Below are 25,077 nucleotides of genomic sequence, written 5' to 3' on the forward strand. Positions count from 1 at the left end.
TGATACTAGACTACAGTACATTCATCCTCCTAGATGACCTCAACCACCACCTGGGAGACGTCACACACCCCAACAGTGCAAACTTTCTGGAGGACCAGACACTGCTGAGTAACCATAAATGCGATGGTCATGAATCATGGGCTGCCAATGGCTCTCCATACATGGTTTACTTTACATAGCGCTCCTTTTTCAGGTATAAATGTCATAAACAAAGGTCTTTTTACCAGAACACCGAGACAAGAATGGGTTAACTGCACGCAGCAAAACAGAAGGACACTGCTCCTCTGTTCCATCACTATAACCTGCGTGAGGCAGTAAGCAGTATTTTCTCACATTAATTAGGCGGACTTTTGTCACAACCTGAAATGTCGCCGCTGCGCTGTACTAAGGAATACGTGCACATTGGAAAGCTCCGTTCTAAATAAGGTGGCAGAAAAAAGCATTTCATACAAATTAACGGGCAAAAGGACAACTTTGTTTCGAGTGCTGGCTTTAAATGAGACACTTTGAGAAAGCAGTCGTTTTTAAACACCAACGTCGGTTATTTATTGCAATGTTAAGAAAGGTGGAGTGATGGCTATCCCAATTTCTCCTGTCTTTTAGCAAGTGACTGACTAGTGTGGGCATGATTCTGTGGTGTTGCTCACACGCGCATTACTTGTGCACTAACAAGCAAGACTAGCACACTATATTACTGGCAACTTGGCTTCGCATAAGCAACAGCTAACTATTCACAAACAATGTTTATATACTAATTGCAAATAAAAAAAAACAATTTTATGCAAAGCATTGTCATTCCCAATGCCAGTAACTCAAACTTTAATGCTGCGAGACCTATTGCATTGTAAATCCTTGTTTCATAGGTTGTGGGAATCTGTCTTCTTGGTTCAGGGCTGCCCCCTGAATACTGCATTGGGGAGTGCCTGCCTTCTGCATGATGGCGGGAACTGAAGATTGGTCTTCACCTCGCTTCCCCCACCTGAGGGGTGGGGTTGGTAGCTATGGGCACACCTTCTGGGCTAGCTAATTTCTCCCGCCTGTCTACCTGCAAAAAGGCGGGGGACAGGAAGGGGGCCTGCTCCTGATAGCAGGAGAGGCTGGGGGTTGCACTACAAAGGCATCAAGGCCTTTGAAGCTCCCATGCCACAGATTGTTCTTCCAGGCCTGGGGGAGGTGTGACCATCTCCGCCCAGGAAAAGCTTTGTTTCTGGGCTCAGGGAGCAAAGGCTCCCACCCCAGGGGTCCAGAAACATGTTTTGTGGTGGCAGGCTGGTGTGTACCAGTCAGAGGCTCGACGTTTGTCTTCTGAGTGCATTTTTCATTAAAGGGGAAAACTGTGCTGGGAGGTGAACCAGTGTGCTCCCACCCCTATCTGTTTGAAAAGGCTTCCTTGAGCCATTGAGCTGACGAGCTTGTGGAGATGCATGTGTGCCCCTGTGAGAGGTACTGAGAACTGAAAGGATTGTGGCAGCTTATTCAACAACCCCAAATTAAATTCGTTTTTATATCTACTGATGAGGGATGATATCCAGAAACGCATGTCTAGAGATTTACAGCACTAACCTGCACCAAATTTGGTGAAATACTCCAGTAAATATTAAGAAAGCATGTACCATGAACTGCATTTACCATATTGCTAAGGAGCGAACTGTGCTGGGAGAGTGAGGCAGTCTGCTCCCACTCCATTTGCATTAGGAAGGTGGCTTCTGGGAACTGTAGTCCAGGCCCTCAGCGCAGCTCAGCTTTCAACAATGTTCCCCTGGTCTTCTAACCCCTTCGCTGCTATGCCTTTCCCCCCCTGTGCTAAGCCTTTTTTCGGCTATTTGGGGTAGTTTGCACTTAGGCCCCTGTAACTTTTTTACCACATAAGGTATCCATTCCAAATTTGAGTCCTTTTCTTCCAACATCATGGGGATTCTAAAGGTACACAGAGTTTGTGGATTCCCCTGGAGGGGACCCAGAAATTGGCCAAAATACAGCAACATTTTGTTTTTTTTAAATTGGAAAAAAGGGCTACAGATGAAATTGTCTGGTCATTTCCCCGCAAATAGTTATAAAAAAACGGGGTGTGGTGCGTATTGAGGAGACATCAAAATAACCTATCACAAACAACCTAGTTTTGCAAGGCGGCTCACCTGGATTTTTGGCCCCAGGCTCGGCGGCTACCTTGGGAAACTACTAAACCCACACATTTCTGAAAACTAGACACCCAGGGGAATCTAGCAAAGTATGGCTTGCGTGGGGCGCTAGAGGACGCACACACGGAATGGCCGCCTAACTGTGAGGCTCCCGTTCCCTGGAGAATCTATCCTTAATTTATCCTACCCTACTGGAGGGTGAATTTCCCCAAAAGCAGCAGTATTGGTGCCGAGGGAGGTCGTCCACGTCCGCTCCAACTCCTGGATCCCTGGGAGTGACTGGGACCGAGAAAGTGATCCTTTAAGCTCTACCGGCAATGCCCCTGGAGCTGGTGTGACGGGAGGATCGGGTGCCGGCTGCCACGCGAGGTTGGTGCTTGCCACGAGGTGACGGGCCCTGAGCATGGACCCGGCTGCTGAGACTGTTACGCACCTCAGCTCTCGGTGTGATGATCAGCCCCTTCCCCTGCCTGCTGAGTGCCCACACGGAGTCCTAACACCCGGGGGCGTGTAAACACCGGACTGACCTGCCTTGTCATTGTGGACGCTCTACTGTGACTGTGGCCATACACCCGGTAGGGAAACCGGCGCTGAGCGAAAGGCATCCTGCAGGTCCCCGCGGGGGTTGCTGCATACTGTGACCGCTGACGAGAGCGTCATCTCTGCTGCCCTGACCCCCGATAGCGGCACATAGGTACAGGGTGCTGCTGGGGGCAGGGGAACTGTCTTTGTGGACTTAGAGGGCGAGTCAGCTTCGTCTGATTGCTGCTGGAGGCCGGGAGGTGCGGCCCAGACGAGTGGTGATTCCCGATCACGCTGGGAGCTGCACACGGCGGGTGATTGAGCTCTATCCACGCCATCGCTATGAGCGCTACACTGTGGAGCCTGCAGACTGTGGCGGAGAATAGAGATCGGCTTACCCTGAGCTGGTGGGGGCGCCAAGGGGGCCGCGCATATGGATGCTGTCTACCGTGGGCTCTCTGCGCGGATCTGCTCTGTTGACCCAAGATAGCACTGCGGGCAGTGACTGAAGTGGCTGGATGTGTCTGGGTGCTGATTGCTTAGTGGAGCCTGCCACAGATACATTATATGCCCACAGCGTTTCCAGCATTTTTAAGTGCATGCCACATCTAACGGCCCGCGTTATCAGCTGTGCATACCGTTCATGGATAGGAGCTGATCTGGAAGGGCCTCAACTTGGTACTGGTTGATACCGGCCGATATTGCTTGAGACCAGTGAGACATCCCAGATATATGTCACTTCCCCTGTGCCCACGCCCCGGCTGAGCGGCTCACTGTGCAGCTTTTGAGTCTGTAAGGATCCATTAGCGCGTGGGGATACGTGCCACAGAACTGAAGGAGCACCCTGCTCGTTGCCGGGCTGGTGGGAATCACGACGCCTTAACCCCTTCTGTGCTGCGCGAATTTTGCTGCGGTGCTGAACGTTCCATTGGGCCTATGGAACCATGACGGAACGGTTCCGTCATAAGCACAGGCCAACCGACGCTCATGACGGAACCGTTCCGTCATGAGCATGGAAGGGGTTAATTGGCCAGGAGGTTCCCACTTTAGTACCAGTGGACCCCAAGGTGGCGGGCAGTGAGAGGCGCAAAAGCACGATGGTGCGTCCTGAAAACCGCCAGACGAAAATAAATTTTGAAGGCGCAAGGAAGGGATCAAAGACGGTACCGGCCGAGCCGGGGCCTAGTGGAGCGGACCTTACTGCTGCAGCCTCCCCCTCTAAGGAGCTAGATATGCACCGCCTACTTCAGGAGATGCGACATGGATTCGCCACTGTGGTGGAGAAAGTGGACAGGATGTTCTCTAGGATGGACGCCCTTGTGCATAAAGTAGACCAGCATGAGGAGCGGATAACAACGCCGGAACAACGGATTTCGGACAATGATGACATCACCGCCTCCCATACATCTCAACTAGCCCGCATGGATAGTCTACTGCGAGTTATAGCAGCTAAGAACGAGGATTTGGAAGCCCGTAGCAGACGCAAAAACATTCGCGTAACGGCCATTCCGGAATCCTCGGACACAGGCAGGATGGAACTTTATGTGGAGAAACTCCTCAGAACATCGGTGGGGGAAGATGCCTTCTCACCTCAGTTCATTGTCGAAAGGGCGCATAGGTGGTTAGCCCCAGTCCCTAAACCCGGAGCGCCGCCTAGGCCAATCATCGCTCGTCTGTTGAATTATCGCGATTGGAACGTCGCACTGAGAGCAGCCCGAACCAAACAGAATTTGCACTACAATGGTGTCACCTATTCCATCTATCCTGATTTCACTCCCCTAGTGCAGGAGGAAAGACGCAAATTCCTGAATGTTAAAAAGAAATTGCGTGAGGCCCAACTGGACTATGCTCTGCTCTACCCGGCAAAGCTGCGGGTGACACACCAGGGGAAGCAGCCATTTTTCACTAATCCTTAGAAAGCAGAAGATTACCTGAAGGCGGTCCGCAAAGCACAGAGAGAAGGTCGGGGTGGCAATGTGGACCCTGAGGACGATCCACCCTTGGTGGATAACGATAATTGATGTGACGCGACCCTAATGGAACAGACTGCTCAGGCTATGTCCGGATGGGGTTGAACTTTGAGACACTGTGCCGGATAGTCCAGACGCCTTATTAAAGCTTGGGACTAATTGACTCATCCAGTGGTAAAGAATTCCAGGGACCCCTATCCCTGCCCTGCCCTCCTCCGAGGGTGGTACAGAACGTGAGGCTACCGGAGGGAAAAGTGGCTGTGCGCTCTTGATGTTGTTTCCCCCACGGGTATACCCCTATCATGGTCACAAGTTGTGGAAGTTGTGTGGGGAAGGGGGGAGGGAAAGGGCGGGAACGGGCGGCTGCTGGCATGATTGGGATGCAGTAGTGGGAGGGGGACGAGTTCTTTTGGGGAGGGAATCTTGTTTTGCAGGGTGGATGGGCGGTTGGTTGGTCATTGTGGTGTTCGGTATCACCTGAGAAGAGATGATTCTATAGAATCTACTATGGCATGCTACATTACTAAGATGTACCCTAACTTATAGCGGGTCCGGGGTCTGACGCACGATTGAGTTGTATGTCATGGAACATAAGGGGTCTTAACAATGCTAAAAAGTGTCGTAATATGATTGCATACTTAGACCGCCATCAAGTTCAGGTTGCCATGCTGCAGGAAACACATCACCGCAGGCACAAGGTACCTTTGCGAGCAAATGGGCAAGTGCCCATGATTTTTCATCTTATTCTACTTATGCAAGAGGAGTTGCTATCCTGATCAGACGTACTGTGCCATTTCAAGTGTGTGGTGTGCTGTCAGATACAGAGGGACGCTTTGCCCTGATGTGGGGACGCCTAGGCCGTGACACCATCACGTTAGTAAACTGTTATGCACCTAACGTGGACATGCCATTATTTTTTACTACACTTTGGGGCAAAATACTGGACGTGGGATCCTGACACGTTATTTGGGGAGGAGACTTTAACTTAGCACTGGTGCCTCAACTGGATAGGGCGGACAGAGTGACGCATTACAAACCTAGGTCCAGGGAGGCCCTAGAGGGCGTGATCTCGGAGGGCGGTCTGGTGGATAGCTGGCGCTCCTTACACCCTTTCCGGAGGGAGGGCAAACATTTTACATCACTGACAGGCACATGGGCACGATTGAACTACATTCTCACGACCAGAGAGATATGCGCAGGGGTGACTGGGGTGGTACACCTCCCGAGCACATAATCTGATCATTGCCCGGTCCTGTTACACCTACAGGTGCCTGGATTGGACAACGCTAGACCACACTGGAGGCTGCAGCCAGCGGCCTTGTTGGACACCGTATTCCGCACTGAACTTGGTGAGGAAATTGCCGCTTTCTTTCCTAGAAACAAGGGAACTGCAGCCTCGGTTGAACACATATGGGAGGCATTCAAGGTTACGATCAGGGGATATTGCATATCGAAAAGCTTCGGGTTCTGCGCGACATTCAACGCACAATCCGCACACTGGATAGGGAGCTGAAGGACTTGGAAGCTCGGATGGTAGAGGGGGATAGTACTGAAACCCATGCAGAGTTCAGAGATAAACTGACACGATACGAGGATGATGCAAACAGGGAAGCCAAGTTTAAAGGGAAACACTGGCAGGCGAGAAAATACTGTGAGGGAGATAGACCAGGTAAGGCCCTGGCAGTGTTGACTCGTACCTCGCACACTCATAATACGATTCTGGAGGTTATAGGCGATCAGGGACAAATAGTCAGAAGCCAGGATGACCTACTAACCGATTTCCTGTCCCATTATCGTACGCTGTATACCACGGCCACAACCGCTGATGCCCCATATAATGACTTCCTTGGAGATGTGGCACTCTGCTGGCTCAGCGATGGCAACAGGGCCTTCCTGGCCGCCCCTTTCGACTTGGATGAAATCAGGGATGCTATTATGTCCCTCAAAAATGGAAAAGCGCCCAGTTTAGACGGGATCCCTGCCGAGTTTTACAAAACATACATAGACATTATGGCCCCTGTCCTCCGCGAGATCTTTGAGGAATCACTAGTCGACGGAATCCTCCCCTGCTCAATGCGCGAAGTTGTAATTAATTCACGACTAAAACCTGGTAAGAGCCCCAGCGCCTGTGATTCCTATCGCCCGCTTTCGCTCTTGAATTGTGATGTTAAAATACTGGCTAAGGTGCTGGCTACCAGACTGTCTTCTGATGTCCCGGATTGTCCTACCTGACCAGTCTGGGTTTGTCTCGGGTCGATCCACCTCCCATAACCTACGCACATTATTTTCCCTGCTTCGTACGGTACACCCTGATCTCCCAGTTTCAGCGGTGTTTCTAGACGCCACTAAAGCCTTCGATTCGGTCGAATGGCCGTACTTGTTCCCCGTCTTAGCGCGCATGGGGTTCCCCAATTATTTATTTCCTGGGTCCAATTGCTATATACGCAACCGACGGCAAAGGTCCTGATTAATGGTCACCTTTCGCCCCCTATTGCCATTTCCAGGGGCGCCCGATAGGGATGCCCGTTATCCCCTCTTCTGTTCGCGATAGCAGTCGAGCCACTGGCCTGTCGGCTTCGTCAGTTGCACCGCGAAGGCGCGGTTCGCTGCTTCCAGCGCCAGATCGATGTATCGTTATACGCAGACGACAGGACGCGATTTGTCAAAGATTCGGCCCGTAACTTGAATCCCTTGCTCAGGGAATTTGTTGTCTTTGGTAGATTGTCTGGTGTACACAAACTGGGCCAAGTCACAATTTTACCCACTCACGGAAGCGGTCGCTGATTATTCCCTTGACTTTCCTTTAGAGTGGTGTCGCTCGGACTTACGATACCTGGGTATCCAAATCTCACGTGATAAAGACGAAACATTGCGATTAAATTACGGTGCGGCGATCACGAACCTTACTGCATTGGTAGATCGTTGGATCACCCTTCCCCTCTCCATGGCGGGGAGGGCATCGCTTATCAAAATGGTGGTATTACCCCAATTTTTGTACCTTTTCCCTAATATCACTTATTACCCAGGTGCTTTTTTCTTTAAAACATTGAAGTCGGAGCTCTGTCGGTAATTCTCGGGGGGCAAGCACCCGCGGCTGAGATGGTCAATACTGATTCAACCATACGATAAGGGGGGTTTCGATATACCCGACTTTGAGGCCTATTACTTATGTGCTCAGGCACATTATGCCTATCATTGGATAATTCCCACTCCATTCATGGCCCAATTGGCGGTCGAGGACTGGATTGCGAACCCCCTCCCCCTCAATGGGCTCCTATATTGCCCGGCGGCGTCCATAGAGACACTGCATACTTCGGTCACATGCACTATAGATGCCTGGTGCCGTCTGACTAAGAGACTGGACGGTGACTTGCTTTATTCTTCCCGGTTACCATTGGCATACCACCCTAACTTGAACTCTTACAGGAACGTGGCTTCCTGTTGCTCTGTAAGCGCCTGCAAGTCACATGTTGGGGCGACCTCTTCTCCGCTGGCCAGTTTAAAACGGCGGACTTGTTCTTCACTTCTCACAACCGCACTCCACTTGATATGTTCTACTACCTACGACTGCGTCAGGGGATGAAGGAAATCCTACCTGACTATCCCAGTGAACCTGAGGTCCTGGCTCCACTCCACTTCATGTTGTGCTCGCAGGACGGCTCACATCTGGTGTCGGGCATGTATCGCCATGTCAGGGCGTGCAGTCCGGGACCGGAGGACTCGGCCCGATTGCATTGGGCTACTGAACTGGCAACAGAAATCACTGATGAGCAGTGGCTATATTGCTGTAACCTCACGGCTCGAATATCGGCCAGTAGTAGGCTTAAGATGCTTCACTACAAGTTCCTGCAGGGGATGTACTACACCCCGGTAAAAAAATTCAGGTTTCGCTTGTCCAATGACGACAAATGTGATCGCTGCCGTGCGAACATGCAGGGTTCCTTCATCTTGCCTGGGAGTGTCCCCTTGTTCAACACTACTGGCAGCAGGTGCATAGCGCCCTCGAATCTATGGTTGGTGAATCCATGAATCCTGCTCCGTTACTAATGCTTCTGGGACACACGCCACACATCCCTAAGACCTACAGGAAATTCTTAGATATTGCACTGCTACTTGCAAAACGGCGCGTTGCATGCAGATGGGTGCGTTGCAGAGCCCCAAAGTTTAAGGACTGGCTCGCAGATATGACCTATTGTCAGGAACAATACACAATTTTTACTGAATTACTCCCGATCCCTAGCAGACCTAAAGACATTTGGGGTCCCCTAGTTGGATACCTACTGGTCCAGGTAGATGGGGATGAGCGGCCGGATACGGGTGGTGCCCGGAGTGACAATGATAGCCAGGCGAGATGTATCTAACCATACGGGCGGAACCACCAATAGATGACTTACGATTCTGATCATTTGCTACACATGTGAATATATGCCCCACCGACTAGCATGACTTACCTCTATCCACTGTGTGATATGCATACAACACCAGATACCACTCCTTACATTCCCTTGTGTTGAGCTGAAGCACGGCTTTCTCCTACTACACACTGGCACTGTGACACTATCCATGATTTACGCACAATGTATTCACTCTGATGACCATCCACCGCTATTTTATGCTGTTGAGCTGTGTAGGAGAGTAGGGTCTGCAATCCTATGATCACCCCAGATTTTTGCTTTTTGCTTCACTGGTTTACGACTTCCCTGGCTGTGGGCCTGCTAATCAGACCCACAGCCTAGCTGTTCTCTCACTAAATTGACACGTGTACCTTAGGTGCATTTACCAATTAGTACTGGACCACCTCATCAGACCCTGTAACTCAGGGCATAGGTGTACCCAGGGCCTAACAGGGGCTGCAGCATGTATTATGCCACCCCTGGCTGGCCATCTAAATCTGACACAACTGGCTGCACGACAGCTGCGGCAAGCTGGTGTAATCACTCTTTGCTTTAGATATAGTATACCTATATCTAACCCTAAAATGGACACATGGATTCCTATCAGTCACTACTATGGCAGGCCTTAACAATCCTGAAGGCAGTGTGCTTGGAATCATGTGAGATGGTGCTCTGGCATGAGCTGAGCCCGTTTGCAGCTTGCGGAACCAAGTCCTAATAGCTGTTCCATGATAACGCATACCATATACTCTTAAGTGCATTATAATCCTCGTGGTTATATGCTATCTCTGGTATCGCTTTATCAAAACATGTTGAGTAAGGTGTCATACGAATTGGAATACTAACCACTCGCCAATTCTGGCGACGGGGTTAGCATTCCACCCTTCTAGAGGGACACGACATGTATGTAACTGTGAACCCCGGTTAAAGTTAACTCGAGCCTCAGCATCACAAAATGGATGCTGCCACCACAGACACAAGTCTGACCTCCTGCTGCTGGGAGTCCTTCCAGCGAGGAGAGCCTGGACAAAGGGTTTCCTGTCAGGGGCGGTGCTAGCACCATCCCAGACAGGGTTTTGTGTATCCTGGGTAGGCAGGGCTGACTAGGAAGGTGACTGCAAGTGGCACCCCGGTGCTCACTATGCATAGGCCGGCTAGAACCAGTTCCAGGGGCACACCAGCCCCTGAGCTGGGGAAAGTCCGGCATGGGAGAGGAGTGTAACCACACCCCTTCCTGGTCCCACCCATGGGCAGGACATAGTCGCGTACCAGCCCCTATCTTTAGTATAAAGGTGGGAGCGGGGACCCTTCCAAACTAGATCATCTTTGAATCCTGAAACTACTTTCTACGAAAGGAACTCAAGACTTCTTCTCAAGATTTCTCCATTGTGACTAAGGAGTAGTCACCCTGCATCTGCAGGCACCAGGCACCTGCATCTGCGGGCACCACCTAAGTAACCTGCAGTTTGCTGCACGTCCTTCCTCCGGAATCAGACCGACCAGCACGATGAGACCCGGCTTCCCTGGCACCTCTGACCTCTACCTACATCATCAGCCCAGCTGAGATCCGTGGGTGTGAGACCTCGAGGGACCGGCCATCTGCAGAACTGCACTAAGCTTATCCAGCACGACCGCCGAGGGATCCTCGAGTGAGTGCTTTGGGGTTTGAGAAGCCCTAACCCTGAGCAGCTCCAGCACCGAAGTCCAGCCCCCCAGCATCCACGAGATCGGCGGGGTCCCTTCTGCTCTTTGCTGCTCACCGCGTTGTCCGGCCACTTGCCTGCTGGCTTGTAGCCCTCTTGACGACGAACGACGACATCTCCATTGCTGGTCTGGTTGCTCCAGGCTGGCCCTTGCTCCCCTCCAACAGAGGAGCACCCCGGACCCTCCTGGTCCACTCCAGACGCCATTTTGAGTCCACCGCGTGGGCTGGCATTTGCCAAGAGTTGTTGCCCCAATCCTGGGTCCAGCGACGTCGACAGCAGAAACCTTCGTGGTACAGCTCGCACCTCCATCCTGGTCGCCGACAACGCCTCCTGGTCCGAGAGACTGCAGAGCCCAGCGTCGCCCACTCACCTGGTCGAGGTGACTTCGTCCGGTGCCATCCTGGTGTCCATCTAATCACTGGCTAGTGATTCAGAACTTGGTCCCCTCTGCTTACAGGTATCCTCCATCATCGATCCAGGCTTGGATCCCATCGAACTTCATCACTGGTCGCCTGCCAGTAACAACTTCTTTCAGGCTCCATAGACTGCAACGAGGAATCCCGACGTCTTTTCAGCCCTATGCAGCCGCAGCCCCTGGGCTAGGTAACCTGAGCATTTCGGTGCTCTAGCATAGCTTAACTATCTAAGTGTCCAGATCCTTTTTTGTTTCAGCTCTACCTAGACGGATTCGTCCGATAACACTAACTTTACGAAATCTAGCATCCATAGACTTTGTCCCGCATCCCGAGTGAGAGTGCACACTCTGCACCCGATCTCCCTAGGCCTCCTGATCGTAATCTGAAGGTTCAGTAGTCCAGTCCTAGCGATCCCAAAGCCTTTGAGACTAGTTACTTACCTGCTAGTATTTCGCATTCCACTTTTGTAGTATATGGTTTTCCGTGCCCCTCGGGCATTTGTGTAAATTGTGCGACTTTCAGAAATTCTTTAAGAGCTTTGTATTGTGCTTAGCACGCTGTCCTCATAAAGAGTCCAGGGTTGTTGTGTTCTCAATAAATATCCTTTTATTTTCATTGGAGGAGAGTAGGGTCTGCAATCCTACGATCACCCGGACTTTTTGCTTTTGTTTCACTGGTTTACGACTTTCTCGGGCTGTGGGCCTGCCAATCAGACCCACAGCCTAGCTGTTCTCTCGCTAAATTGATGTGTGTACCTTAGGTGCATTACCTAATTGGAACTGGGCCACCCTGTCAGACCCTGTAACTCAGGGCATCGGTGTATCCAGGGCCTACCAGGGGCTGAAGCATGTATTATGCCACCCCTGGCTGGCCATCTAAATCCGACACAACTGGCTGCACGACAGCTGGGGCAACGTGGCGTACTCGCCCGTTGCTGTAGTTATAGTATCCCTATATCTAACCTTAAAATGGACACCCGAGTTCCTATCAGTCACTCCTAGGGCAGGCCTTGACAATCCTGAAGGCAGAGTGCGTGGAATCTTGAGAATTGGGCTCTGGCATGAGCCGAGCCCGGTTGCAGCTTGCGGAACCAAGACCCAATGGCTGTTCCATGATAACGCGTATCATATCAGTAACTTCGGTATAGCGTTATCAAGACATGTCGAGTAAGGTGTCCTACGAATCGGGATGCTGCCCCCTCACCAATTCTGGCGACGAGGTTAGCATTCCGCCCTTCTAGAGGGACACGACATGTACGTAACTGTGAACCCCGGTTAAAGTTATCCGAAGCCTCAGCTCCACAAAATGGATGCTGCCACCACAGACACGAGTCTGACCTCCTGCTGCTGGGAGTCCTTCCAGCGAGGGAGCTTGGACAAAGGGTTTCCTGTCAGGAGCGGTGTTCGCACCATCCCAGACAGGGTTTTGTGTATTCTGGGTAGGTAGGGCTTTGCAGGAAGGTGACTGCAGAGTGGCACCACGGTGCTCACTACGCATCTGCCGGCTAGAACCAGTTCCAGGGGCGCGCAGCCCCTGACCTGGGGAAAGTCCGGCAGGGGAGAGGGGTGTAACTACCCCCCTTCCTGGTCCCACCCCTAGGGCAGGACCTAGTCATGTACCCACCCCTTTCTTTAGGATAAAGGCCGGAGCGGGGACCCTTCCAGATTAGATCATCTTTGAATCAAGAACTACTTTCTACGAAAGGACATTCGAGACTCTTCTCAAGATTTCTCCCTTGTGGCTAAGGAGTAGTCAACCTGCACCCGCAGGCACCATCTAAGAACTCTGCGGTTTGCTGCAAGTCCTTCCTCAGGAATCCGACGACCCAGCTCGACGAGAACCGGCTTCCCTGGCACCTCTGACCTCTACCCACATCGTCAGCTCAGCTGAGATCTGTGGGTGCGACGAGACCTCGAGGGACCGGCCATCATCAAAACCTGCAAGCTTTCTTAAACCAGCACGATCACCGAAGGAATCCTCTGGTGAGTGCTCTGGGGTCCGAGAAGCCCCGACCCTGAGCCGCTCCAGCATCGAAGTGCAGTCTCCCAGCATCTCCACGATCTGCGTGGGGCCCTTCTGCTTTGCTGCTCAGTCCGTTGTCCGATCACTAGCCGCTGGCTTGTGACTCTTTTGACGACATCCGACAACCACCGCTGCAGGTCTGGTTGCTCCAGACCGGCCTTTGGCTCCCTTTTGCGAGAGGAGCACCCCGGACCCTCCTGGTCCACTCAAGACGCCATTTTAGGCCCACCACGTGGCCCTGAAATCTGCCAAGGCTTGTTGCCCCAATCCTGGGCCCAGCGACGCCGACAGCATCAACCTTCGTGGAACAGCTCGCACCTCCATCCTGGTCGCCGACAACGCCTCCTGGTCCGTGAGACTGCAGAGCCTAGCGTCGCCCACTCACCTAGTCGAGGTGACGGCCATCCGGTGCCCTCCTGGTACCCTCTGACTACTGGCTAGTAGTACGAACTTGGTCCCCTCTGCTTTCAGGTATCATCGATCTCTGATCCAGGCTTGGATCTCTACGAACTATTCTTCACTGGTCGCCGGCCAGCAACTCCTTCCTTCCGGCTCCTGGCTCGTCAGCGAAGACCCCCGACACCTGTAAGACTTGTGCAGCCGCAGCCCTTGTGGCTACGTAACTCCGGCATTTCGGTGCCCACATAGCCTCCTTACTTAAGGGTCCCGAGTCCCTCGCTTCCGACTTGCCTTATCGGGTCCGCCCGAGACCACTAAACTTTCCGTGCCCTCGGGCACTTGTATTGATTGTGCACTTGAAGTATTTTCCTAAGAGTTTTGTTCTGTGCTTAGTACCCTGTCCTCATAAAGAGTACAGGGCTGTTGTGATTCTAATAAATATACTGTTTATTTTCATAACACTTGTGTGGTGTCCTTTCACTTGGTGTTCAAGGGGTATGTGATGGTATAACAGCTGGCTTAACACGCCCTTTAGAGTTTAGCCCGAAGACTGCTCGTATCCACGCTACTAGGATAGCTGGTCTAAGGTTGACTTACAACCAATCACCATAAGGGTCGTTTGGACCGATGCATAGTGGTCGCTAGATTAGTGAACACTGCATATCGGGCCAACTTCTCACATTCATAACAACTTGTGTAGTGTCCTTTCACTTGGTGTTCAAGGGGTATATGTGATGGTATAACAGCTGGCTTAACACGCCCTCTAGAGTTTAGCCTAAAGACTGCTCTTGTCCACGCTACTAGGATAGCTGGTCTATAAGGTTGACTTACAACCAATCATCAATAAGGGTTGTTTGGACTGATACATAGTGATCACTAGAATAGTGAGCACTGCATATCAGGCCAACTTCTCACAAGCTGCCATGTACTGTCTGTGATGTGTTCTCTACTGAACCGTAAAAACAAAACACTTGTATTGTTCTGTGTTGAGAAATCAATAAACAGAGTTAAAAAAAAAAAAAGTATGGCTTGCGTGGGTCCCCCAACGTTTTCCTGCCCAGAATCCCCTGCAAACCTATTATTTAGCTTAAAAATATCACTTTTTTGTCAAATTTCTGTCTGAGAAAGTTCTGGAATCTACATGGATCCACAAATTTCCTACCACCATGCGTTCCCCCAGGTCGCTCGATAAAAATGATACCTCACTCGTGTGGGTGGGTAAAGTACCCGCGACAGGCAAGGGCCCAAAACGTATTGAGGAGACATCAAAATGACCTATCACAAAACAACCTGGTTTTGCAAGGGGGGTCACCTGGGTTTTTGTCCCCAGGCTCGGCGTCCATCTTGGGAAACTACCAAACCCACAGATTTCTGAGAACTAGAAACCCGGGGGAGTCCTGCGAGGAATGGCTTGCGAAGATCCCCCAATGTTTCCTTACCCAGAATGCCCTGCAAATCTCAAAATTAGCTGGAAAGGAAAATGCTACTTACCAGTATGCATCTGTTCTTGGCATGTAGGGCTGCAGAACCACACACTGTTGCATTAGATCACCATCTGGTGGTGGGCTTGGATGATTACACTTTGTTGTTGTCTTGGAAGAGTCTTTGTCTGCTGGGTGACTCTTCCCTTAGACCATAGTGCGCATGGGCATCAACTCCATCCTCAGATTGTTTTCGCCATTGGGCAAATGATGGAGTTGTATCATTACAAATAAGGATGACCATGTATTGTGAATCTAAATAAGATAATACTGGAACAGATATAGGCAGCCGGGGAGGCGGGTGGGGGTGTGTGGTTCTGCAGCCCTACATGCCAGGAACAGATGCATACTGGTAAGTAGCATTTTCCGTTCGAGGCATATGGGCTGCAGACCACACACTGTTGCATAGATTGCACAGCAGTTTCTCCCTTAGCAACGGTCACCCACATCTGTTGCAGTAGTTTGAAATAATGTTTTTAGTACAGCCTAGCCCACACTTGCTTGTTGTTTTTCTTGCACATCTATACCGTAGTGTTTTGTAAATGCGTGTATAGTAGACCATGTAGCTGCTTTACAGATATCATCTAAAGGTATGTTTCCTAAGAATGCTATAGATGCTCCTATCTTACGGGTAGAATGAGCCCTAGGAGGAATTGTTAAAGTGTGTTTTACTTTTTGGTAGCAAATCTGAATACACTTAACAATCCACCTGGCACTCCCTGATTTTGAAATTGGATTGCCTTCATGTGGAGGTGAAAAGGACACAAACATTTGTTTAGTTTTACGAAAATGCTTTGTCCTATCTATGTAGTATAGAACTGCTCTTTTTACGTCTAGTGTGTGAAGAGCTCTTTCTGCAACCGTTTGCGATTGTGGAAAAAATACTGGCAACTCAATGGATTGGTTGAGACTGAATGGTGAAATGACTTTTGGCAGAAACTTTGGATTTGTCTTGAGAACCAGTTTATTATGATGAAGTTGTATAAATGGTTCTTGAATTGTAATGCCTGGATCTCACTCACTCTTCGTAGTGATGTAACTGCTACTAAAAAGGCAACTTTCCATGTAAGAAATTGTAACTCATACTTATGCAATGGCTCAAATGGTGGACCCATAAGTCTTGTGAGCACAACATTTAAATTCCATACTGGAGACGGTGGTATTCTTAGAGGAATTATTCTTTAAGTCTTTCCATAAACGCTTTGATTGCAGGTACCCTAAACAATGACACATGTTGTCTGTTTTGGAGATATGCCGCTATAGCAGCGAGATGTAATCTGATTGAAGAGTATGCTAAATTAGATCTTTGCAGATGTAAGAGATAGCATATGATGTTTTGTATTGAAACATCTAAAGGGTTAACGTTGTTATTTGTACAATATACAACAAATAGTTTCCACTTTGCGGCATAACATGCTCTAGTGATAGGACGGCTTGCCTCTTTAATGACATCCATGCAATCAGGAGGTAAATTTAGATATCCAAACTCTAAGACCTCAGGAGCCAAATCGCTAGATTGAGCTGCATTGGGTCTGGATGCATAATATCTCCATGGTTCTGTGTTAGTAGATGTGGGGAGAGTTTTAGTTTGTGGTGTGGTACTACAGAGAGTTGGAGTAGTGTTGGGTACCATGGCTGTCTCGCCCACGTTGGTGCTATTAGAATCAATGTGAGAGAATGTGGTCTTTATTTGAGAACCACTAATGGAATTAGTGGGAGAGGTGGAAAAGTGTACGCAAATTTGTTTGACCAGTTCATCCATACCGCATTGCCTTTGGATAATGGGTGTGGGTACCTGGCAGCGAAGCTTAGGCATTTGGAGTTGCTTTGTGTGGCAAACAGATCTATCTCTGGTTATCCCCACATTTGAAAAAATGGCTGAAGAACTTGAGGATGAATCTCCCATTCGTGCATCTGTTGTCTCTGACGACTTAACAGATCTGCCAATTGATTGTGAACTCCTGGTAGATGTTCTGCTAACAGAAAAATATTTTGAGGAATGGCCCACCTCCATATGCTCTGTGCCAGCCGGGAGAGCTTTAGGGAGTGTGTTCCTCCTTGTTTTTGAATGTAATACACTGCTGTCATATTGTCCGTCCAGACTAGTACAGCCTTGTTTGATATGTAATGTTGAAACGATTTTAGAGCTTGAAAGATTGCTAGTAACTCCAGATAATTTATGTGGAGTAGTCTTTCTTTTATTGTCCATACTCCTTGTACTGTGTGACTTTGTAAGTGCGCCCCCCATCCCGTGAGAGATGCATCTGTGGTCAGTATTATTTGTGGAACTGGCTCTATAAACGGCCGGCCCTTGGAAAGGTTTTTGTGGTACCACCACCAGATCTGTTATCTCTTGTTGAGCATGATTCCACTGACTTGCCAAGCATTCTTGTATGGGGCGCATTTGTAGTCTTGCGTATGGCACTATGAAAATGCAAGATGCCATCATTCCTATTAGCTGCATGAACAATCGAACTTGTAGTGAGTTTTGAGCTTTGAATTTTTGGATGAGATTCTGCATAGCTTGTGTTCGTATTAAGTTGGGGTACGCTATTGCTTTGGAGGTATCTATCGTGGCCCTTAGGTACTGCTGAGATAGGGACGGTTGTAGATGTGACTTGTTTTGATTGACTGTGAACCCCAACTTGTGTAACAGGCAGACTGTTTGATGCGTGTGCTGTACACATTGGTTGTATGACTTGGATTTTATTAACCAGTCGTCTAGATATGGGAATACATGAATTTTGTCCCTTCTTAAGTGTGCTGCTACTACTGCTAGACACTTTGTGAATACTCGAGGTGCTGTTGTCATTCCGAATGGGAGCACCTTGAATTGGTAGTGCTGACCTTGTAGTACAAACCTTAGGTACTTTCTGTGAGACTGATGAATGGGAATATGGAAGTAGGCGTCCTTGAGGTCTAATGTGGCAAGGAAGTCTCCTTTCTCTAGTAGTGGTAAAACCTGTTGTAATGTGACCATATGAAAATGGTCTGAATGTATGTACTGGTTTAGGGGTCTTAGATACTTGAGAAATCCACACATCTACTCACTATGGAGAGTCAAATGTTATCAGGGTAAGCAATTTAAGGGCCTACTGGTCTGTTCTGGCGAGCTGACAAAGAACAGGTGTTCTGTTCACTCAAAGTGAATGATCAATAAAGAAGCCTTTAAATCTTTAATTTATCTTGTCACATTGGCTCTGCCAGAGAAAAGTCAAATGCCAGCTTAGGACTTCTTACAATAAGCTGCTTATTTTGTCCCGGAAGTTAATGTTTACTTTTCTTTCTCTGACTACAAAGTTAAAGGATATTGTAAAGTGAACAGTCTGACAATCATGCTGTACAATGTGTGAAATAAAAGGCTGTAGGGTGTTTATTATTTTATCTAACCCACAACATTTAAATAGCTTGTAAATGAGCTTACGAACATTTCAAAATATATTTTAGTAGATATGAAAGTAAATTTTTTGTAACCGTGAGGAATAAAAGATTTCAAGGATGAAAACAAAACAGAAATCTTTACTTGGTGATGTGCAGATGATCAATGTTTTTGAGGAAAACAAATTACCACAGATTATTGCCTATATAGCTTACAGACAATCTGTGGAAATTGGAATTGGATAGCTATATAGTTTCATCAGTAAAACCACATATTTGTGGGAACATCTGTGGCCATGTGAAAAGGAAACGTGCTGGTTGTAAATGACAGTGCCCTAGTATTTGATGCTTTAGTAATATATGTAATACAAGTGAGTTTCTAAATGAACTGACAAGCATTCCTGCACCCACCCTGATGATAATGCTATTTGTGATCTAAGACACAAGTCAGGAGTCATGTGTAGCCTACATGTGGGCTAGACTCGTGCTATACACACACCTAAAGTACAGTCTATTCAACCAAACAAAAGAGTTTTCTGTAAAGCAGAAATGCTGATCTTCCATATTTGAAGGTGCTCCAAAATGTGATAATGCAGAAAAATGAGGATCTGTAAAACAAACATTTTGCAGAAGATCACAGAATCTGAGACCAGTTTATGGGTCAAGTACACTACAGTTAGGTCGAGTAGATTATTCAAGAGAGTAGACCTGCAAGTTTGGTAACAGCTTGGTTTCATGTTTCCAGATCGCCTTCAGTTGCATCAGACTTGGAGTCTTAGCACAAACCCAAATACCAGAGATGCACCTCCTGGGGATCTGTCACAGGTATTTGTTTGGCACACTCCCTAAAAGGCTTAAGCCCTTTAATTTTTGGAGGGGACATATTATCTTGCACACTGGAAAGACATTTGTAGAGAAAAAAAACTCATCAACTGACCCGAAAAAGTAGGGAGCTGGCTTTGGATCTGGAAAGTGCAAAAAGAAAGGAATTGACGTCAACGCGCTCGGGTGTGGCCTGTATGTAGCTCCGTCAGTGCCAGAGCAGAGTGGATGCGGACCAACACCACTGGCGTGGAGAGGCTAAGCTGAAAAATATTTTGGATCTAGTCTGGTGCCACGGAATATTCTAAAGTTGAGTTATCGACAGTTAGCAGTATCCATCAGAAGGTGAACTCTGATTAGACCTGTTGTGGGACCACTTTTTTTCAGGAGAAGAAGGGTCTAAGAGGACTGTAGCTGGAATGGCTCTTGGTCCATGAATGCAACAAATACTAAAAAGACACACTAAGGCCTAGATTGTGCTCAAACTAACATCAACCCTTACTTGCATTCCTCAAAAATTTCAGACACAGGGAAAAAAAACAAGAAAAAGTAAGGTCATAAACAAACCACCCTCATTTGCATATTATCATGCATTTATTATTGCAATGTAGAAAAGGGAAACAAAGATAATATCCTATTCTTTAAACCTCCACTTTGCTGTTAATAGATCTCTGGACTTTAGTATCACATGTGAGGCTACAAAGAGGCCAACATTATTTCTTGAATAGAGAATGTCACTAACCTGTAAAGTTGGTGATCAAAGAGGTTCCATTGGTTATGGGTTGATGGGAATGGATTTCCATCTCATTGGAAACTTTAGTGTGACGCAATGGTCTTGGTGATCGCTTCTGTTTCTTCCATTTTGAAGAGTCGCTCATTCCCCCGGCTCTCATTTTCAGCTGTAAAAATATAATTGGACCAGTCACTGAGATCGACCTCGGGGAAGAACAAGAGTTACTTACCTGTAATCTGTGGTTCTCTAGTATTGGTATCTTTCATAGATTCACATGCCGGAATCATTCCCCCTCGTCGGAGTGGGAGTCCCACGGTATATAAAAAAGCAATAATTATGCACACAATAACCATAACATAGGTAATCATAAAACCAGGAAGTAAAGTAGCCATAAACTACAAGGACTAAAATTCCACTTTTAGGACTTGTCCAAGTCATTATATATAGTCCAAACTGCAGCCAATCAGGCGACAGCACCCTCCAGAATGCTCTCCTCAGAGGTTCAGGCTCTCAGATTTTCTCGCACAAGGGTGAACCAAGTGATAAGAGCATAAACCAGCCTCTGAGGGGAGGTGGGTGGGTTGCATGTGAATCTATGAACGATACCAATACTGGAGAATCACAGATTACAGGAAGTAACTATTGTTCTTCTCCAGTATTGGGGTATCTTTCATAGATTCACATGCCTGAATCAGAGTAGAAAGCAGTAAGCCAAAATCATGCTCGTAAGACGCTATTAGCAACATAACATATGTATAAAAGACATTATGCAATAACATACCTAGAATGCTATAATTATGCATAAATACCTGTATGTTTGTACATACAGGGCAAAGTTTTTATATATATATATATATTCACTGAAAAAACCATAGGTTTTACACCAGTTATAGTTAGGAATTAGCATTTAAAAAACCTATTAAATTCACTGACAAAACCATCGGTTTCACACCAGTTATAGTTAGCTGGAAATTTTACTGACATAAAACCATTGAAATTCCCACGTTATAGTTAGTTGGACTCACTATAACTTGCGCGCCTGCAATGCACTGCTGATGACGTCACATATTACATCACTCATGACATGGTCAGTGACATCACTCATGACATCACTATCTACTACTCTCTACTACTCACTCTCTACTACTCTCTCTCTACTACTCACTCTTTACTACTCACACTTTACTACTCACTACTACTCTCTACTACTCACTCTCTACTTCTCACTCTCTACTACTCACTCTCTACTACTCTCCCTCTACTACTCTCCCTCTACTACTCACTCTCTACTACTCACTCTCTACTACTCTCTCTCTACTAGTCTCTACTACTCACTCTACTACTCACTCTCTACTACTCACTACTATTCTCTCTGCTACTCATTCTCTACTACTCTCTACTACTCACTCTCTACTACTTACTCTCTAGTACTCTCTACTACTCACTCTCTACTACTCACTCTACTACTCTCTACTACTCACTCTACTATTCACTCTACTACTCTCTACTACTCACTCTCTGCTACTCTCTCTACTGCTCTCTACTACTCACTCTCTACTCTCTATTACTCACTCTCTACTTTCTACCTCTCTACCTCTCTCTTCTTCTCTCTCTACTAATCTCTACCTCTCTACCGCTACCTCTCTACCTCTACCTCTCTACCTCTCTCTACACGCACACATATACACATATATATATGTATATGCATTTATATATATGTATGGAAAAAACATCTCCTCTCAACGAAAGAAGCAGAAGCCTCGAAGGGGATTTGCAGGACAACACCCTTTATTTCAGTAAAATGGCGAATGCATTTCGGCCGGATTGGCCTTCGTCAGCGCCTGCGGTGAGTAATGAGGAAGTCCTGGCGTCCTGCAGAACAAATGCACCCAGCCGCACTCTGATAGGTGCCTAGTGTTAGCTCCGCCCCTCACTCAGGTGATGTTGCAGCCGGTCCGAGAAAATCAGCGGACTCCATTACCCAGGATACACTGTTAACTCCCAGGTAAGTATGGCTGAGGGACGTTCTTGATGCAATACAAGAAAATAGCAGGGGTTGGGTTCAATGCAGGACGTGAGCCGCAAAAGACAGCTACTTTTAAAACTGTCATTCTTTTTCCCCATGGTACGCTCCCCGGTACGCTTCCCGGTGCGCGTACCGGGCGCTCCCCCCGGGAAAATAAAAAAATATATATTTTTGTTTGCCCCGCGGGGCCCTTTTATGGCCCCCAAATCAAACCTAGGGGGTCAAGGGGGGGTCTACTCTGCCCCCTTATGGTCATTTCCCTCTTTGTTTTGGCCACCTCTCGTGTCTCGATCCTACCGAGACACAAGATGGCGGCCGCTCCGGACTGTTTAGAATGTTTACAGACACCCCAGAGCCAATCAGCTTTCTGCGCGCAAGTCGGGTGGCGCGCCCGGTGCGCGTACCGGTGCGCGTACCGGAGCGCGGCTATAGATATATATATTTTTTGGAACCTTAATTACTCAAAATCCACTGGAGCACATATCTTGAGACATAGCAAAGGCACATCGGGCTATCAGTCCCTACAATTTTGCCAAGTTTGGTGGAAATCCATTCAGCCGTTCGGGCTAAAAGTGAAATCGACCGCCCTATGGAAATTAACATGGAGAAAACGCGTTTTGGGACCCCCCTTTTATCTCGGCCCCCGCTTGACGAATCCCCCCCAAACTTTCAGGGAAGGACCGGAACGCCGCGAGGCCATTTTGAGGAAATTTTGAGGCAGATTCGTCAACCGGCGCCAAAGTTATTCCAAATAGAATTTTGAGATTTAACATTGAAAAAAATCCTAACTATAACTACCTACTGGCGACCGACTGAAAAAACCATAGGTTACACTCACGCTATAGTTAGGAATTAGCATTTAAAAAACCCTAGAAATTCACTGAAAAAACCATAGGTTACACATACGTTATAGTTAGCTGGACATTTCTCTCATACAAAACCATTGAAATTCCCCCGTTATAGTTAGTTCAGCTAACTATAACTCGCGCGCCCACAATGCACTGCTGATGACGTCACATATTACATCACTCATGACATGGTCAGTGACATCACTCATGACATCACTGATGACATCTCAAATGACATCACTGATGACATCATCCAGTGAATGTGTCTCTCTTATGAATTAATTTGTTATTTTATATATGTACATCTAAAGGTCGATGGAAGAATAAAAGGGTATATAAGTGTGTACATGGATGATTCTGTTTGTGTAAAATTGATTGGATAACTGATTAAGTGTATCTCAGCGAATACATGTATTAGCGAGTAATGTTTAAATATGTAAATATGTGTATCAGTGTCTCACTTTGTGTATAAGTGGCTGCATAGGTTGGTGACTAGCTACATGAGTGTCGATATGGGTTATTAGTTGGTTTTTAGAGTATCAGTATGAGTGTCTGTATAGTTTGGTGGAGGGGTATTACTTACTGCATAGATGCATGAATGGGCGACTCACTGTTTGCCTGTGTTTTTAAGACAGCATGTGTGCAGGACTTTTTGGGTGGATGAGTGTGTATATGGGTGTGTTAGTAAGTGATTGACTGTCTCAATAGTAGATTTATGATTAACACATGTTTTAATCTAGTATATATGAGTATTGATGTATATAAGTGATTATATATGAGAGGGAGAGATTGTAAGAGTTCTTGTTTAAATAAGCATGTGTTTCTATAAGTGATTGTTTAAGAGAGTAAGCATGTGTATGTTTCTGTAAAACTAAGTGTAGTGGTGTATGTATAGCTGTATGTGCAAATAAATGCATGTTTGCAAGTTTTTTTGCATGTGTGAGTATGTTTGTAAGTAACTCTCTGGATGAGTGTCGGTGTGTAAGGTGTATTAATACATATGATGAATAACTACATGTATGAGTTACTATATAGTACTGTTGGTGAATGAGTTGATGTGTTTGTAGATGGTGGAATTACTGAATAGGTTGTTGTAACTAGTATTGGTATCTCCTTTTTTTGAAAATCTTAATTTCTATTTTTTAGAAGGTGTGTATCAAGGGTTATATTACGATGAGATGAAGTCTGCCACTCTTTCACAAGGATGATGTCATCAGTGATGTCATTTGAGATGTCATGAGTGATGTCACTGACCATGTCATGAGTGATGTAATATGTGACGTCATCAGCATTGCGGGCGCGCGAGTTATAGTTAGCTGAACTAACTATAACGGAGGAATTTCAATGGTTTTGTATGAGAGTAATGTCCAGCTAACTGTAACGTATGTGTAACCTATGGTTTTTTCAGTGAATTTGCAAGGTTTTTTGAAATGCTAATTCTTAACTATGACGTATGTGAAACCTATGGTTTTTTCATTGAATTTCAAAGTTTTATAAAATGCTAATTTCCGTTTCAATTAATATATTTTTTATAATTTTTTTTTCCAACAAACTGCCTATCTAGATTGTAATACATTGATTGTATCCTAAAATATGCAATGGGTCACCTTTTTTTAATGATTTGGATAAAGTTGGACAGTATAGTCGACATCTTCAATCAAAGTATGAACAGTCAAATTTTTTTATTTTTTTTTGTTTTGTTTTAGACTTGCGCGCACCTCGCGATTTTTTCTTTAAAAAAAATAGGTTTTTTTGCCCTTTGGGGTCCTTCAGGGACCCTCTGAGAAGGCCTAGGGGGTCAAGGAGTCTCTACCCTGCCTCCTTTTCATGTTCTCCACTTTAGTTTTTGGCTCTCTTCTACCCCGAAGTGACAAAATGGCGGCCAAAGGGTGCGAGCACCCCGCGTTTTTTTCTTTAAAAAAAAAAGATTTTTTGCCCTTCGGGGTCCTTCAGGTACCCCCTGAGAAGGCCTAGGGGATAAGGAAGACTCTACCCTGCCCCCTTTTCACTTTCTCCACTTTCGTTTTTCACTCTCTTGTGAAACAACACAAAATGGCGGCTGATGGGTGCGAGCACCTTGCGCGCACCTCGCGATTTTTTTTTTTGCCCTTCAGGGTTCTTCAGGGACCCCCTGAGAAGGCCTAGGGGGTCAGAGAGTCTCTACCATAACCCCTTTTCACGTTCTCCACTTTTGTTTTTCACTCTCTTGAGCCTCGAGGGTG

The 25,077-nt window shown here is 47.2% G+C and overlaps 1 protein-coding gene across 6 annotated transcripts in view; it reads right to left on the bottom strand.

The window, feature by feature from the left end:
• Window positions 1–25,077, bottom strand: part of GBF1 (golgi brefeldin A resistant guanine nucleotide exchange factor 1) — a 2,509,897-nt gene that overhangs the window by 2,080,468 nt on the left and 404,352 nt on the right. For all 6 annotated transcript variants that reach the window (XM_086922141.1, XM_086922138.1, XM_086922142.1 and 3 more), the window contains exon 9: window positions 19,991–20,147. In XM_086922141.1, coding sequence (XP_086778267.1) covers window positions 19,991–20,147 — 157 coding nt within the window. The remainder of the gene's footprint in view (window positions 1–19,990; window positions 20,148–25,077) is intronic.

Source organism: Lissotriton vulgaris, chromosome 5 (assembly GCF_964263255.1).
Source record: "Lissotriton vulgaris chromosome 5, aLisVul1.2, whole genome shotgun sequence".
NCBI classification, from domain to species: Eukaryota; Metazoa; Chordata; class Amphibia; order Caudata; family Salamandridae; genus Lissotriton; species Lissotriton vulgaris.